Source organism: Lissotriton vulgaris, chromosome 1_1 (genome assembly GCF_964263255.1).
Source record: "Lissotriton vulgaris chromosome 1_1, aLisVul1.2, whole genome shotgun sequence".
Taxonomy (NCBI): Eukaryota; Metazoa; Chordata; class Amphibia; order Caudata; family Salamandridae; genus Lissotriton; species Lissotriton vulgaris.
The window spans coordinates 1,168,607,920-1,168,625,971 of NC_141685.1; the positions used below are offsets into that span (position 1 = coordinate 1,168,607,920).

Genomic DNA, 18,052 nt, shown 5'->3' on the forward strand with positions numbered 1-18,052 from the left:
CTATTTGCTAATAGTTTGCATTGCAACAATGCCCATATCACAAGTGTCAAAAAGTAAGCTGTCTAATAAATATTATTTAAGCAGATTGTTATTTGCGACACCCCTGTGACTTGCATTCAAATTTCCAAACGGGAAACTTTTTAAAATTAAAAATCACCCATATCTCCTAAATGGACAGGTGATGCTGCAAAGAAATGTTTGCTATTTGGGAAGACATTGACGGGAGGATGCAGGAAACCCGTAGACCACTGTCAACTCCCCCTGATGCCTTTCAACAGGATTCCCAAGGGGATGTTGTTCCACATGGACAGCTTCCCCTTTGTAAACCAAATACCACAATAATTCATATGCCAGTATCCGATCAATGGTTTGCAACCAAAAATGTGTTAAAAAAAACATTAATAGATGTCAGTGACAATCACAGTTAGGAGGGCTGTGACGAAGCTAGGTATCTGTGTGTGCCGCATGTAAGAGTGGGAAGGGGTGCTGGTGTGACGGCCGCAGGGAAGAGTGGGGGTGGGGCGGAGGCCGCCACTCCCAAAACTCGTGCCACCCTGTGCGTTCCCCCCGCCCCACTCTTGCTATGCCACTCAAGGAGGGAAGTCTCGTAAATGCCCTTTCCTAATTACAATTTGGAAAGAGTCAAAGAACTGCCTTTGCAAATCAGAAAGCCATTTTTGGACTCACAAAAAGGGTTTTGTGCATTTCCTAAAAAGTATTTTGTGGTCGCAAACTCTGTTATCTATCACAGGGTTTGTGATCACAAATTCTTTTGTACATCGAAGGAATTATGCTTTGATTGTTGTTTTAGAGACTGAATAAAAATGAAAGAGCATTTAAGAATGATTCCCCTCTCATGCCACTTGAATTTATATGTTTATCACTAGCACGTTTCAGCTCTTGAAAAGCCTTCTAATAGCTCCTTGTTTTAAAATTGGCATCATTTATGGATGTGAACATAAAATATAGTTCCAGCCGCACATCTTGCTGTCTGGCACTTTATTTATTCTGAAGAACAAATGAATAACAATTTAGATCAATTTATTGTCTGGCGTCTTTACATTATACTTTCTAATTATTAAATGTTGAAACTAATGTCATAATACATCCCAATCTATTGTCATAATATATCCTAAACTTTTAATTACATGTATTACAAAATCGGCAGGCTGAACAAATATCTCACCTTAACGCCAAGAGCACCATCTCTACCAGGAGGACCATCGGAGCCAGGGTTGCCCTAGAAAATAAAATATTGGAGAATCATGATTTACACCATCCAGCAAAGGGGTTGATTGGAATTTTGCATAAATTGTCTTTGCTACTGTACGGAAACATTTAGCTTGAATGTTCATTCATCCATTCGCTGTTCAGCAATCAAGAGCATTCAGCGTTAAACATCATTACTTTTAAATAATTCAATGGCTTTGCTTTCTAGGTATGGAGTAAGCATGTCAGCTGTTGCCGATAGTTGTGGCACATGGTGTGGTTTAGTGTTTTTTATATGGAGACATCAAAGACCTGTCTGCGTCTAAGAACATGCAACAAGGTACTTTTTGTGGCTGATTACGGACGTCACTCAGCATTCCAAAACTAAACCAGACACACAAACCTTGATGACGATACAGACAACACTAGAGAATATGTCTCTGTGCATGAAGTCCTAAGAGTAGGAATGTATTTCGAAGACAGGTGCTAGTATATATTTCAACAAAGAGATTAGTCCTCCGATTAAAGACATCCCAGAAAATACAACAGTAACGGTTGTGGAGGCAATATCCTTAATGGCAGCCTAAACCAACATACTTAAAGGATGTCAATTAATTGGGAGGAATACACTGAAAACATCTGTGGAAAAGACTGGGAGGTGTGTGATATTTCAGTCATACCTTCCTTGATGTCTCCAGTTGTAATGTGCCTGTAAAACTGTTACCAAACATTCATCCTGTTTGCCACATTACTAGAAGGTTAAAATGACCTCTTAGGTCCCTTACTTCACGTCCAGGTTCTCCAGCAGGGCCAGTCAGACCAGGTGGGCCAACAGGACCAGGGGGACCACGGTCACCAGCAGATCCAGGGGACCCTTGTTTGCCAGGCTCTCCCTGCAAAGAAATAGAGGATCCCATCATTCAAGATAATAAACATATTCGATCAGTTGTAACGTGTAAAAGAGAATACAATTCAATAGCCTTAAAACACCACTTGAACTGGTCATTTATTCTATTTCTCTGCCTTCTTATAACTTACATACTCTTGGACCACTCATGGCCCCGTTATTTACCAAGGGTCAGGTTTATTAAGGTTTTGCGTCACCCTTGTGCCACGCAAGGGTGTTCAAGGGTGATTAAAAACCTAAGTGAGATTTATCACGCCACGCAAACCCATGATAAATATATATGGCCTAACGGCTAGGGCGGTCGACCTTGAATCTGGGGAACTGGGTTCGAGTCTTGGCAATGACGCTCAACATCCTGTGATTCTGGGCAAATCACGTAATCTCCACATGCCTAACAAATATGAATGTGTCCTCAACTGGTGCTATGTAAAGCGCTCTGATACCCGATTCGGGTCAAGTTTGCGCTATATAAAACTCTGTAAAATAAAAAAATTAAAAAAATATATATATATATGGCATTATAAATATTATAAATATACAGTAACGCAAGGCATCCCAAATCGCTTCTTTGTTTTACTCTGCGGCAGAGAGGCTTTCTATGGGTGAAGAGTGGTTGCTTCCACGCATCCACCCATGGATTTCGGCGCATTCCTAAATTTCCAATTAGTGGAAAACCTGGCAATGTGTTAAAATGCTACCCCCCCCCCCCCAGTGAGCCATAACGAGGAGAAATATCTTTATTTTTCCTCTTTCTACGTATTCTGCACCAAACACTGAAAGAGGAAAATGCCTCAGGGGATTGTTTTTGAGCAGGAAGGTGTTCCTACCTGCAATAAAAACAATGCTGCCTATAACGCAGGTACCCTTGCATCATGACGCCAGGGTGCCTGTGTTGGCACTAGGCAGCTAACAGTGTTGGTCATTGCAGGAAATCATGCCATGGGATAAGGAATTTAAAACAATTTAATAATTAAAACCACTTAGCTTGCACTCGCCGCAACGCCGACACAGCAAAGCGGCAAGCGCAAAGTACGTGTTTTTCATGATTTATTTCATTATTTATTTATTATATATTCCTTATCCCGTTGTATGTCACTTTCACACTCCCGCCCCATTGCGCTTACGTGCCCGGACCACCACTGGCAGCAAAATGTGTGACAGTACTAGAAAAGGACAAGAATGATTCATATAATGGTAAATACGGTGCAATCAAGTACCTTCCCTTTCCCAAACTGCAGCACAGCAAGGTGACTTGCCGCATTGCGCTGTGTGAAAGAATAATAAATCTGGACCCGAGCTTTTACGTTTTAAATTATTTCCTTTTTTTTGTCACAGCTGTTTCTGAAGGAAAGCTATTCTATACATTTACTCCTCTCGATGTTCCAGATTTGATTTCTATAACATTTTCCTGTTTAGTGTTATTTTCAGATATTATCGAAAGAATTTCACATCAATTTACTAATATTACTTTCTAGCTTTATTTGTACTTTACACAAAATAATGTTTGTGCTTGTGTTCTGTACATTCCAAGCCTGACTTCCCTGCTGCTTCCAGCTCCCCACTTGCAATCACCTGACATTAAACCATTTATCAGATGGGTTATTTCAACCTTCGGTTATGTACCCCTTTATGTGGAGTATTTTGTCCCTTTATAAACAGCACACAATCCTAATAAAGCAGATTTTGACAAATAAGTTTGGGAGTCCCACATAGATTTTGTTATTTGGAGTAGGAGGTTGTACTAAGAGACATATAGACGAAACGCACAGTGAATGAGAGCCATGGAGAGGGAACTAGAATTGATTGAGGCCAGAACCGAACTGATATACACAGCAAAAAAGGCTCATAATGCAATGTAAAGTAGTGATGAGCGACAAAAATTATTTAATCTCTATGGATTCTACACTAAATGTAATATTATCAGTGAACTTGATCATTGGTAAGCATATGAGTCATGTACGACACCAAATTGTTAAATAGATAGTGAAGGTGAAACAAAACACAAGTTTAATCTGCTTCTAAATGCACATTTCTTTTCTGCATTTAATATCAGCATTAACAATACATTAGCGTGACTGTTGGATTAACAACCTGATAGTGGCACAGCAAAAGAGCAGACTTGAAACTATAAGTGGCAGTTGTCTCTATTTATTTTATTTCATTTCAGGTATAAGGGAGACAGGGCCCTAGAAAGTGATATAACCCATCACTAACATTAACATTATAACATAAAATACGAAATGAGAACGAATATACAATAAAAGAAAAAGAAAACTTTTCAAAACAGCTCTTGCCTATGTTCCATCATTAATTGTGATAGCATTATCACATTGGCTTATGTGAATATATACATACAACTTTCGGTATTTTCTTCAATGCTGTGAAGGACACGTTTTCACCATTTGTCTTCATATACAAAGCTTAAGATTTATTAATTTTAAAAGTGTGATCTAAATAAATACAAGTACTTACAGAAGGTCCTGGGAGACCAGGGAATCCTCTCTCACCACGCTGTCCAGGCAGACCAACAATACCACGCTGACCAGCCAATCCCTGGGGACCTGGAGGACCATCAGGGCCCTAAAATAGCAGGCAAGATAGGTTAAAGTAAAACATGTTTTATTACTGGTATAATTGCATTTCTTTTCTTTGCACATGGAGGACAGAAATAACAAACTACAAGCAGTGAGCCCTAGCTCCCTTGTGTGTGCTATGTGTGTATGTTTAGGATTTATAGAGCATATGGCTGCTCCAAGATCCTTTCCAGCGCTCAAAGGAGTCCGGCTACTAAAAACCAGCAAGCAGAATTGACAGAGTTAGAAAACCCAAGCCTTTAGACGGTTCTGATAAATCTCTTCACTCAAGCTCATGTGCTGATGGAGTGGTAGGGTGTTCCATAGTATAGGAACCAGAAACCTGGAAGATCATCCCCATCGCCTAGTTTATTTACTCTTAGGGACATGAACTAGCCTGAGATTAGATGATCTTCAAATCTTAGGTGAAAGGTATGGCTCAATCAGCTGTCTAAGATAAAGAGGAAAAGAATTGGCAAAAGCATGATATGCCAAGAACAAAACCTTGAATTTATTATGCTCGCCCACCGATAACCAGTGATTGTTGCTTGGTGATATGCACAAGAACCTGAGCTGCCACTTTGTGAATAGTTTGAAGTCACCGTAACAATGTCTTAGTGATGCCCATATATGGAACATTGCCAATAGCCTCGACCTGGAGTGGAAGGAGGAAGAGCCCATAGAATTTTCTTGAACAATCCTAAAAGACCAAAACAACATGCCGGCCCAGTAATTATCTGATGTGCTAAAGTTGTAATCTAGCCATAAACCCACATTTGTCACTACTATTTTGGAGACTGGAAGTGGTCCCAAAGCACTGAGCTAAAACTTGGAACACCAAATATTGGGCAGGTTCCTATCCACAACGACCTTGGTATTTCTTCTGTTAAATTTCAGGCAATTGAGGCCCATCCAATATGCCAAAGCCACTACACAGTTCCTCAGTTGCAAAGAATAGCTATCTATTTAAGGTATAAATGCAATCATAAGTTGAGTATTGTCTGCATACCACTCCAGGAGGAGGCCAAATGCTTTCACAATGGCAGTCAAAGGGAAGACATATATATTTAAAAGGGTTGAACTTAAAAAGGCTCATTGGAGACCAATAGAGACTGGCTGGGTCGTACATGAGAGGGGCTTTATTGACACTTGAAAGGAGCAAAGGTCTTAAAAGGCCAAAAACCACTTTAAAGCTTTATTACGAATTTCACAATCCATTTGTCTTTTAAAGAGAACATTGTAAGATGCCATATCAAAAGCGATACTCAAGTCAAACAAAATGAGTGTCACAGAGCCACTTTGGTCGTGAGTTCATCTGAGTTCTTCAAGATAACGAGACAGTTGGTGATTAATATGTTGTTCCAGGTTTTTAACCAAAAGCGGGAGGAGGAAAATATGGGTGCTCACCTGTTTAGAGGAATTTTAAAAGGCTCTTTGAGAGATTAAATAAATCCACCAATGTAGAGTAAGTAATGAGAGGGCGCCCTTCTAAGTCATGCCGCAGTGCAGGATCCAGCATTGAACCTGATTTAAAAAACTTAATACAACCATAAACATCTTCCAATGTGTCAAGAGTAAAAGAACAAGGCGGGGTCCAGGGGACTCAGGAGACTCAGAAGCTATAGGGGCCATCATAACTTTAGTATCCACAGGAAAAGTTGCATAACTATCCAAGATGTTTTTGGCAAAACATCCTGCAAATTCATAGCATCTATCCACGGACGTTGGGGTCATGGTATCCTTGCCATGGAATCTGACAAAGATTTGATAATGGAAAATATTTTCTTGATTGAGTTGGAAGGACCCTCAATTTTGGCAGCATACAAAGCATAGTAGGCTTTTCTAAAGGGCATGTGATAACGTTTAATGACAGCAATTTATTTTGCTCTGGTGGCGAGATAATTTTCTTTATGCCAGCCAAGTTCATGCAGTTTCCAGCCTTTTTTAAGGGACAAAAACTGACTATTGAACTAGGGTTCAAGCAGTTTAACATTGGGTTTAGAATAAGTGTCCATAGGGTTTGGCTAGAGTGGAAAAGATCCACCATTTAAACTATTTTATCCACATTGTCAATGGTTCACTTAAGGTTGGTTTAGATGCACTTAAAAAGTCACCAAAAGCAGAAGGATCGACTTTTGACCAATTTCTTTTCGCACTCAATAGAGTAGGGTTGAATGATCTAATAGTATAGACATGGGGATCTAATAATGATCTGTCCACAGAAGACGAAAATATGAGTAAACTACTAGAGTAGTAAGGTTGTAAAATTCAGGATCTAACATACGTCCTGCATGATGGGTGGGAGCAATGGACAGGTTTGGGAGCTGCATAAATTCTAGGTTGTGGGTTAGATTGGACACTGGGCTGAAGCCATTATTGTAAACATGAAGATTAAGATCTTCACAAATGTTAAAGTCAGGGAATTTGAGGTAAAAGGTGCAATGGCTTCCAAAGGAGCTTGAGAAACTCTGGACGGCATACCTGTAAAGAAGCATCTGTGCAAATGTTTAAAAGAGAAAATGACACCTTCCCAATCATGGACCAGAAGGTCAAACTGCTGTGTACGTAAAGTCTGATTTAATAAGAATTGCAATACCACGTCCCCTTTTAGCCATGCGATCTGGCCTGAAAATGCAATACCTTTCCGGAAGAGCCTGAGTTACATCTGGAGCAAAGCTATGGAAGCACTAGGCTTCCATTGAGAAAAGAGCACCTGGCCTCTGATCATTACTAACATTTTGGATATCTAATTTATGTTTTACCAACTAATAGCATTTAAAACTGAACAAATGAAAATATTCTGTAAAAAAGAAGACAGGTCTTCAGTCTTTGGTGAAATCTGAAGCAAAATTAGAGTGCATACATGCTGCTGTGACATCCAGTGAACTAATAGTATGAGTGCAGCTTTCCACATTCTTAGTTCGCCAGGACAGCAGAACTTCAGAAGAGCAATGAAGACAGATGTTAGGAAATTGCCCATAGTGTCTGGCCCCTTGTGCAATCTAGGCACCATGTTTTACTACTACAGTTCCATGAGACAAAAAATATGCTCTGCATGACTTACCAATGAGGTCATAGTTTCAGATCTGGTTACTTATTCATCGCCTGCCAATCAGATCACAGATCACTTTTTAACATTAACTTTAGAGAATACTTGAAGGGTGTACTTATAAAGTTGGTCATTCACTGGTGACTTGTCTATATCATCATAGATTACTGACTGTTCGTCTGCCACATGTAGGAGAGTAGGGTCTGCTTCCTATGGCTACCCCCACTTTTTTCTGTGATTTTCTAGTTTTTCGACTTTAGATTGGCTGTGGTCCTGCTAATCAGGCCCACAGCCTAGCTGTCCTCTCTCTAAATTGATACCATGTACTTTAGGTACATACCAGATTGGTTAGTGGGTCACCCTTGTGAGTCCTTGTGTAGTGTACCATAGGTACCCAGGGCATAGGTGCATCCAAGGCCTACCATGGGCTGCAGCATGTATTATGCCACCCCTGGCACGCCATCTAAACTGAAACCACAGGTTGATCACTCAGCTTGGGTAAGGTGGTGTAATCACCCCTTACTTAGATATAATATATCTATATCTTCCTTATATATACACACATAGTAAACTATAAGTCACTCCTATGGCAGGCCTTAACATTCCTGGAGGCAGACTGCTTGGTTTTATGTGAGAGGGTGCCCTAGCATGAGCTGAGCCCCTCTGCAGCTTTCGGAACCATCTCCTTATAGCTGTTCTATGATATAGCCATACCATATACTCTTAAGTGCATTATAATCCTCGCGGTTATTGCTAACTTTGGTTTGGCTTTATCATAACATGTCGTGTAAGGTGTCAAACACTTTGGAATACTACCCCCCCTCTGCCAGTCCTGGTGCCGGGGGTAGCATTCCACCCTTCTAGAGGGAGAAGACATGTAGTTACTGGTTTACCCGGTTAAAGTTAAACAGAGCCTCAGCATCACAAAATGGATGCTGCTGCCACATACATGAGTCTGACGTCCTGCTGCTGGACATAACTCTGGCAGGGGAGGCCTGGACAATAGGTTTCCTGTCAGGGGAGGTGCTAGCACCACCCCAGACAGACTTTAGTCTATTGGGGCAGGAATGGCTGCATTCAGTGAATGCTTTCCAGACACTGCCTGGGGCACACAAGGTGCTCCATGCATAGCTTGGCTCAAAACAGTTGCTGGGGCACTCCAGCCCTGCTCTGGTGTGAAACTGGACAAAGGGAAAGGGGTTTAACCACCCCCTTCCCAGGTCCACCCATAGGAGGGACCTTACAGGTAGTCCTACCGCTAAACTGAGTATAAGTATCGGAGCTGTGTCCCTAGGACTTTAGATTACCCTGGACGAAACTTTGAAACATATATCCTGGACCTTCGATGTTCCATTTTGACTGGAAGATGGAAGACATCTCCCTTGTGGTCAAGGAGTGACCACCCTGTGCAAACAGGCACCAACAGCAACTTTGCTGGTCTGCATTGTCGAGGCTCTCCCCGGATCCCGAAGACTCTGCGACACAGGACATTCCAGACATCTCTGATGCTGCTCGACGATCCCAGCAAAGCTGAGACCCGTGGCGGACACAAGAGACATGGGACTGGAACTTCTGGACATCCTGCATTTTGCTAACTTCATTGACTCCTGAGGTAATTCACAGTTGTGCATTGGGGAACGAGAAGCCCCTGACCCGAGCACCATTTGCACCGAAGCTCGAGCCTCCACACTCCACGAGTGTTCCATGGGGCCTGATCCTGCATTTCAGCTCAATGCGTCTTCCCGGTTCCTAGTCTGTTGGCTAGTGAGCCCCCGGAAGATTTACTTTTGAATTTAACTCACTTTCCTGGTTGCTCCAGGCTTGCTCCAGTTTCCCTACAAAGGAGAAGCACCACAGACCTTGCTGGTCTGCACCAAAGCTAATCTTCACATCTTGCGTGGATTGCGTTTGCCAAGGTTTGTTGGGTCCAATCTGGATATCGTCACCGCAGTCAACTAGATCCTCCATGGGACAGCGAGAATCCAGCTCCTGGTCATCGTCGACACCTCCTGGTCCTCGTGGCTTAAGAAACAAGCTTCACATTTTCACCTGAAATCACCCGACATCGCCTGCTTCCTTTCTGGTTTCTTCCTGGTCACTGGCTAGTGACCCAGACTCTGTCCCTTCTGCTTTCAGGTTCTTCAGCTCTTCGATCCACCCGGATACTTTTTCTCTGGTCGCGTGCAGCATTTCTTTGCAGATCTCCATTGAAATCGACGACGAAACCCGACACCAAAAGACACCTATGCACCCTGCTTCCGTGGGTGAGGTAACACTGGTACTCCTGTAGTGTTGAGGTGCTTGACCCTCCAAGAGTCCTAGTCTAAAAGGCTTTCCTCGTAGCTAACCTAGAAGTGTCCTTAAACTTTAAAATTGTAACTTGTTCGTTTTCCATAGAAAGGCAATGGTAACTTGTGGCTGTGTTTAGACACTGCACACATCTCCCGTTGGCCTCCTGCTTCCTAACTTTTGGTTGTTTAGAGTAACCCCAGCGATTCCCCAGGCCTGCTTTGTATTCCAGACGTGGTTCTTATACCACTATTTGAGTATATGGTTTGTGAGGCCCCTAAGGCAAAACGTATACTGTGCAACTTACTGTATGCTAATTAAGTAACTTGTATTGTACTTTTACCTCTGACCTCATAAAGAGTGCAGAGGGGTTGTGTTTAGAATAAATATATATATATTTTATATATACCTTGTGTGGTGTTCTTTCATTTGGTATTCAAGGGATTATAAATGGTAAAACAACTGGCTTAACATGCTCTCTGAAGTCTTAGCCTAATGACTGCTGGTCCATGCTTATCACTAGGATAGCTTTCTATAAGGTTGACTTTACAACCACCATCAATAGGGTCGAAAAGACTGGTGCAAGGTGCCCACTAGAACTAGTGGACATCTTATGCCAGGCCAACTTCTCACACCACAGTTGTCAGAGATCGCTGCCAGTGGACCATCAATGTGGTTAGTGCTTGGTCATTGACGGCCTGTCACTCGCTAGTTGATCTCTTGTCGTTGAAATAAGAAGCCTTTCTAAAACATACTGTCAACCAGTTCAGTGATTAATGATGGACTGTCAGGTCAATATTTGTATTAACCTGAGTTTTAGGCATATTCACCAGAAATTTACTTAGTGTAAGTTTTAGCAACCAATTAAAAAATCAGCATTTTCAACATATTTCAATAGGCTTATATTTTATCTATAGAGACTTTCTTCTTAATCTAAGTAGTTGTATTGACCCTATAAAGAGATGATTGTTAGGCTAACCCATAGATCCTGTAAACATTCAACTTTATCGCCCACACAGAGGAGGCAGAAACAGGTTCAAGCATTAATGATCTTCAAATGTAGTGGTATCAGAAAATGATAGCATCCACATTACTACTCACATTAGGACCATCTTCACCAGGTTCACCCTTCTCACCAGGAGGGCCAGAAGGTCCTTGGAGACCAGGGTCACCAGCACGGCCAGGAGGACCACCATCGCCACGAGCACCCTTAGGACCATCTTTACCAGCAGAACCAGGTGGTCCAGGGGCTCCTGGGTTACCCTGAAAGAAAATCACCAACATTTTCAATATACCTCACAATATAATTCCAAAAACAAGTAATAGATCTGTTCACTTCACTCTGAAAAACAGTTTCTCAAGTCATCAAACAATAATTACTTCATCATCTTGTGCTAAAATTCACAAAATAAGTGCTAGGTGGCATAAACATGCATATGTTGGCCTCTGCTTGGGGAACAGACCTTATTATCCATTGTGGGTAATGTGCAGTTTTGACAATAAAATATGGTGAGGGTTGCATATGTACCTGCCCATCATGAGGCCTATTTCTTTGTGTCACCCCATTTATTTGTTGACACCACGAGCTACTGTGGTTCATTTTATTTTCCTTCATGTTCAGGATGATATCAAATAATTGTGGTACAGGATGTGGTCTAGCGGCTAGAGTGGTCAACCTCGGAGCTGGGGAACTGTTTGCACTTTATAAAAAAATGGTTTCTTAAATTCCACGCTAAAGCAGATTTTCAATAATCTTCTCAAATAATACCAGAAAACAACTACATTGTCTGCAGCATGCATGTTGAGGTTTAACAGAATTGTTACATTTGATCCTTGTCTCAGTATAAACATTCTTCTTCAGCAGTCACTGCTCTTTTTTCCAGTCATCGCACTAACAATGTCTAAGGGGTAAGTGGTGAGTGGTGAGTGATGACACTGACAATTTCAGGTTCACTCTTTTCTTCTATCCAAGTCTGCATGATCTGAGTTGATACCCACGTTATGAAAATCTTTTTATTATTCATAATGCACACAGATTGGTTTCATAATTCAGGGAAGGCCATGACCAACACCATCTTAGTCAGGAAAAGCAGTGAGTAACTTACATTAGGGCCCGGTGGTCCAACTCTGCCAGCAGCACCAGGGAAACCAGTAGCACCCTGTATTAGAAGAGAATTAAAAATGAATTTCATAAAATGAGAATACATTACTTTTTCCTCATATTTCCTGAGCACATTATGGTTAGGATAATATCTTCAAAGAAAATGTTTGTAAATATATAATATTGCAATAACAATTTTCACAGCTAGGGTTTATGATCATGGACTATTAATTACAGCTGCTTTCCTCTTCCGCCCTATTAGACTGGAAGGAAGAATGCAGCCTAACGTGTCATGTGCATGAGAAAGACGTATATTATAAACCATTCATAGCAACAGGCATTACATCGGGAAATAAAACATTTCTACATTACAAACTGGAAGATATAGAAACAATTAAACAACCAGCAGAAAAGAAACAGAAGCAAACACCTTATAAAAACCAGAGACCTCCATCCGGCTCATTTAATGTTTAACAGCAACTTTTTTTTATGCACCTCTACAGTCCACCTTGTACAATCGTCAGTTGTGATTTAGGCGTCCTTTCTCAAGCACATCTCAGGTTAACTGGAGGAGTTCACTGCCCCTACTATCAATCTAGCAGCACAATGTCTGCTTTGCACATAAGCTATTCTTTTGTGATGAGAACATTGTGGTGTTGCGGGGATATGAGGGGCAACACGATGGGGGCTATGCAAATGGGCCTACTGGGGAAGCAGGTATCAATTACGACAGGAGACGGTGATTGTGGTATAACTACAGAGACTCGCCTCCGTCGCCTGACTGGCGTACGTTTGCGTGCCCTTTACATTTATTATATGCAGGTCACGTGACCATAACGTTCCGGACGTGTCGTGACACGTCACACGTCACGACATCACAAACATGTCCCTCTTTCATTCATTGAATTAAATTATCTGCTCTAAATAATGAGTTTGTCATCGTATGTCAAATTCTTTTGAGACATCAGATGTCAGCTACAAATTTAACTCTATCAAAATTCCGTTTATAAATAGTGTAGAAGGATAATTTATGTATTCTACTTTAAGATGATGTTGCTGCATAAACAACATATCTCCACTGTCCAGTTCAGGAAGACGTTTTATATAAAACATCTTTATCCACTTATCATACCTACACATGTCTAAAAAATAAATGGACAGAGTAATTCCATCATATTTGCACTATTTGTCATAAAGGGGCCAGTGTCACACAAGGCATTATTGTATAAGTGATAGCAGTTGTCATATATTTAATAGGAAAGTGTGAATAATTGTCTACTGAGCATTAAAGTATTATCATCCTTTGTACTTTGTGGCAGGTCCTCATGAATTTCCTAGTCGAGAACACTGATGTTAGGTACTTGTGGATTGCCTATCTCCCTGTTCCTAAATGAGAGTGTTAATGAACAGGCAATACTTACAGGTGGTCCCTGTGCACCACGAGCTCCTTTGGGACCATTCACGCCAGTTGGACCCTGTGAAAAAGAAGAGGGCATAAAATATATTCAATATGCATGCAGATGATTGTATTCTTATAATATTTTTAACTCAGTGAGCATGTAAATATAGGGATTTGACATTCAGTTTGAGTATGTTTAGTTTGTTGACAGAATAGTTCCACTTTCTCAAAGGTTCACAATGGATATCATTTCTGAGTGTCAAGTGGACACTGAAGGCAGAGGAGTAGAAGGTCATGCATGTAACATGTGCAGGAAAAGGTTATACTTGAACAGAAGAGAGCGCAACACAGAGAAAGGCTGCTATTGGGAATATATCGCAAGGCTCTACTTATATAGCTAATGTACATACATTAGAACAGGAGAAATGTTGACATCTAGAATAACTGGATTAGTCATGTCCATTCTCGTAGTGGACTTTAGATTAAATAAGAATTTTCAGGCCTTCATTCAAAGAATGTCAGTAATCGAATCATAAACATGAGTTTTCAACAGAATCAGGATTATAACCTGGTTAGTAACACAGCATTTTCCCCAAACGCCTGGTGAAACATGTTTGCAGCAAAAAGTGGTCAGAGAAAAAAAGACAAGTAGATATCAGTGCACATACACTGATTCCTTTTGCAATTCCTAATTCTGAGGAACTTTATCTTGGATACTTGGAAAACTTTGCACTGGGGAAACACCAATACCAATTGTATTGACAATTTTAAGGGGTGGGGTGGACATTACCCTCATGATAATTCTCACATAACCAAACCTAACTAAAATACTGGATACATTGCAACTTCAAGCATATAAAAGGATTTTCAGGCTGCCACATTATACAATAGATTGCATTATCAGATTAGAACTTGGATTGAAGGCTCTAAAGTGGTCTAACATGGGTAACTTTTCAACATATTACTATAAGATTATCAAGGCCCCATCTAACACCTTGAAATCAGTTCTTCAACACATCTGAATAAAAAAGATGAGTCTGTGGTCGAATTATTTAAATAAATCAGTGGACACTCTTCAAATAGACATGTCTGTGCTAAAACGATCCTGAAAAGACAGATAAAATCACAGTCAATATTAACTGATTTGGCCAAATTAAGTTGTATACCAGGATTTGAAGAAGTGGCTACATTTTACGCTACACACCACCCGCTTTGTCTAAGACCACAGCCATACCTTCATTGTTCGGTCGGAAAGATATGTCTAAAACAAATCGTGGCTGCAAGGTTGATGTGATATGAACCATAAATGGCACACCCTTTCCATGATAGTTAAGTGCAGACTTTGTGGTTACAATAAGGAAATGTTTAGCCACCTTCTGTGTTGTTGCCCTGCACAATTGAACGCCTGCTGCACCCTGTTCAAACCACTGTTCTTAACACCCAGGTACAAACCTGCAAAGAGTCAACAAATTATGGGCCATATTATCAAGAAAGGGCGATACATTATCGCCGCTTTTTATCGGAAGCAAACTGCCGATAAAGCAGTGATAATGGGCTTGATAATAGGCCCTTGTTAATTCCCATAGAAGCCCAGGTTCTGGTGTTAACCTGGGCTTCTATGGGAATTCACAAGGGTCTATTATCAAGCCCATTATCTCTGCTTTATCAGCAGTTTCCTGCCGATAAAAGCGTCGATAATGTATCGCCCTTTCTTGATAATATGGCCCTTAGTTTTTAACATAATGGAGCTGTGTGACCTCCGGTCTGCTAGAAGAATTGCTTAAAGACACCAACAGACTGATTACAGCTCCTACTAAAAACACCAATTTAGTGAATTCTAATGCTTTTATGGTTGCTTTTTTAATATGTGTTCGGGCAAAACACTTTTTTTTAATGGTTTTAGACTTTGAATTACCTGCATATTTAAGTTACCTGCTTAGTAATGACCCGCCAATTGTTAGGTCTTGCCTACTCAGCATGCATGCGCTGCTTAGGAAGAAGCCCTTTAGCTATCAATTCACTTTTGCAGTCAAAAACGTGCACGCGTTGCATTGCTTTGAATGGCAACACATGCACGTTTGGCGATTCCCTTGTGGGAGCGGGCTTTCAAAGCATCTGTTAGTAATTAACAGATGGATCCTGCTCGCTCCCGCAAGGGTAACAGGCGCAGGCCCCCTACTCTCTCCCCTCCCCCTGCTGCCACTCGTGAAACGTTTTTGTGTTTTTTTACTTCGATCGCGCGCCGTGCGTGCTTGTTTTGTTTGTTTTTTTTGTCTTTGCCATCTAAGTCCTTTTTCTATGGTCATACATTAGGCACACTCCTAGCTCTGTTTTGAAGAGATGCAGCAATCAGTTTTACGCATGTCCGCAGTAAAAGGGTACTTTCGGGGGGCATGCGGGATGTAAACCTACTGCTCCCAGCTCCTGCTAAGATGTATTTCAGGCTCATTCTCCCGTCTTAAAGGGACAAACCCCCTGACCGAAGTGTTCTATTGGTTGGCACAGGAGCACTCGGTACGATTGAGCTGCTGCAGGCCACGTGTCACCTAGAAGATGAGAGAGAGCCTATAAATGCCTGGCAGGGGGTGGGTGAAGTGCGGAATACCCTGTTCCCCCCCAGGGAGATTGAGCTGTTGAAGACTTGTGAGCAGACAACATTGCTCTACCAATAAGGAGGACTGTGTCATGTAGAAGATAGTGTTCCCCAAAAGAGAGAACTGTGACTCCAAAATATATTTGCTAAGTTAAATCATATCCCCACCAAGGCGACGCTGAATTGCAAGACTCGCAAACCATCAAGAGGCCAGGCTGCACGAAAGTCTGTTCCACTACACTGTATCAGGATACACAAAGCAGAGGAAGGGTCTTTTCTACTCATCGCGTAACTAGCACCAGCAAGGGCAATTGTGAGTTGTTTTTTTTACTCAAGCGCCTGCCATGAAGTAATTGGCTCTAGAAGCAGGACTGTACACAAGTAGTCTCTGTACTACAAGGAGAGTGTCTGAAGTTTCAGAAAAATACCTGCTTTAACACGATGGAGTGTGCCCTACATATTATCATGTTACACCAGCAGAGGGGCTGCTTCTAGAAACCTCTTTAATTGGTGTGTGGAGGGAGTAGAGCAATCAGTCTTCTGTGTTAAATGACAAATATATTTGTTTTCCATGTGTTTTTTAGGATGGCCTCGAAAGATGGAACATAGCTGCCAAGTTTTCATAATTGCTATGTTTGCCATTTCTATGGTTTAAGTGTGTGTATGAGCGACATTCTATTGTCAAATGTTGGATACACCAATTGACACTTTTCTCGTGAGTAATTCAAAACATTGATCAGTATTTGGCTGCCTCTGTTTTCTGTTATTGTATGCAGACATATAACATAGCAGTGACCATGCTCCTAAACAGGGCATACCTGTTGGGGTTCATAGCGCTTGTTAGCAATATTAGATGAGCTTGTAATAAAAATGAATTTGTTATGGAAATGTTTTAATTTTAAGGGTGTGAATTATGCAGTGGTTACATTTTTAGTAGGGTAGCTGTTTTAGGATTGCTTCACTCTCGTTTTCCCTTTCAGTCCACCTTGCTCTTCAGTCTCCCACCACTTAGCACTTAATCTTTCCGAAATTCTCCATCTGCATGTTACTCGACAGCTCCTTCCTTTTCATTACTGTCTTTTTACTCTGCCTTCTGTACGTACTTCCTTGTGTTGCCCCTACACCTTTCCCTTACTCACACACACACACATACATGCACTCTTCTCACCTGTAAACACATTTTATTTTCCTTTAGAGCTGTCAGTATTCCAACAGCTGCATATGTATCCTTCACACACCTTGAGGCACAATGCGTCTTCCAGTTAGAACATGTGTGACAAACAGTTGGTTTGTGCGCTCTGCAGAGAGGCCAAGGATTGGATGAGCAAGTGGTCTGAACATAATTATAACCCACCGGCATGGTATGTGAGAAACTCTCTCTGTCTTCAACCTCAACTCCATAGCTCACAACTGGGCACCTATAAACACCTTCCAACAACATGAACTAATCCAGCCATCTAAAAGCAACTATATACTCAGTTTGCGCTATACAAGAGTCATACATTGCAAAGCAAACAAGCATTGGCATAGCCAATAGGTCTCGCCTTTGTGACCTTATAAGTATTTAGCAATGCAGCACAATATCCTTACTGCAACAACATTAACTGTTACATGGCTAAACACTTATAAGGTCCCAAAGGCGAGACCTATTGGCTATGCCAATGATTGTTATGTTTCTTATAGCTTCCCTTTCAGTACACAATTAGACAACTATTTGCTTTATGGTATTCAGTCTATATGCATTGTTTGCACAGCTAAGTTAATTTGCACAGTAATGAGCTGCCATTTTGCCACTGAGTCTGTTTACGATTCCCAAACTTTTATGGCATTTACTCAAATTCGGCCTCCACTTGCGATATATCCTTGAGATTGTCTATGTTCGTGTTATAGACTATATGCAATGTTTGCACAGTTTAGTTAACTTGCACAGTA

General features: G+C 41.2%; 1 protein-coding gene across 2 annotated transcripts in view; it reads right to left on the reverse strand.

Annotated features, from left to right (window-relative positions):
- COL2A1 (collagen type II alpha 1 chain) overlaps positions 1 to 18,052 on the reverse strand; it is a 126,335-nt gene that overhangs the window by 19,032 nt on the left and 89,251 nt on the right. For both annotated transcript variants that reach the window (XM_086964270.1, XM_086964260.1), the window contains 6 exons: positions 13,550 to 13,603; positions 12,133 to 12,186; positions 11,129 to 11,290; positions 4,589 to 4,696; positions 1,995 to 2,102; positions 1,187 to 1,240 (listed from right to left, as the gene is read on the reverse strand). In XM_086964270.1, the coding sequence (XP_086820396.1) occupies positions 1,187 to 1,240; positions 1,995 to 2,102; positions 4,589 to 4,696; positions 11,129 to 11,290; positions 12,133 to 12,186; positions 13,550 to 13,603 (540 nt within the window). The remainder of the gene's footprint in view (positions 1 to 1,186; positions 1,241 to 1,994; positions 2,103 to 4,588; positions 4,697 to 11,128; positions 11,291 to 12,132; positions 12,187 to 13,549; positions 13,604 to 18,052) is intronic.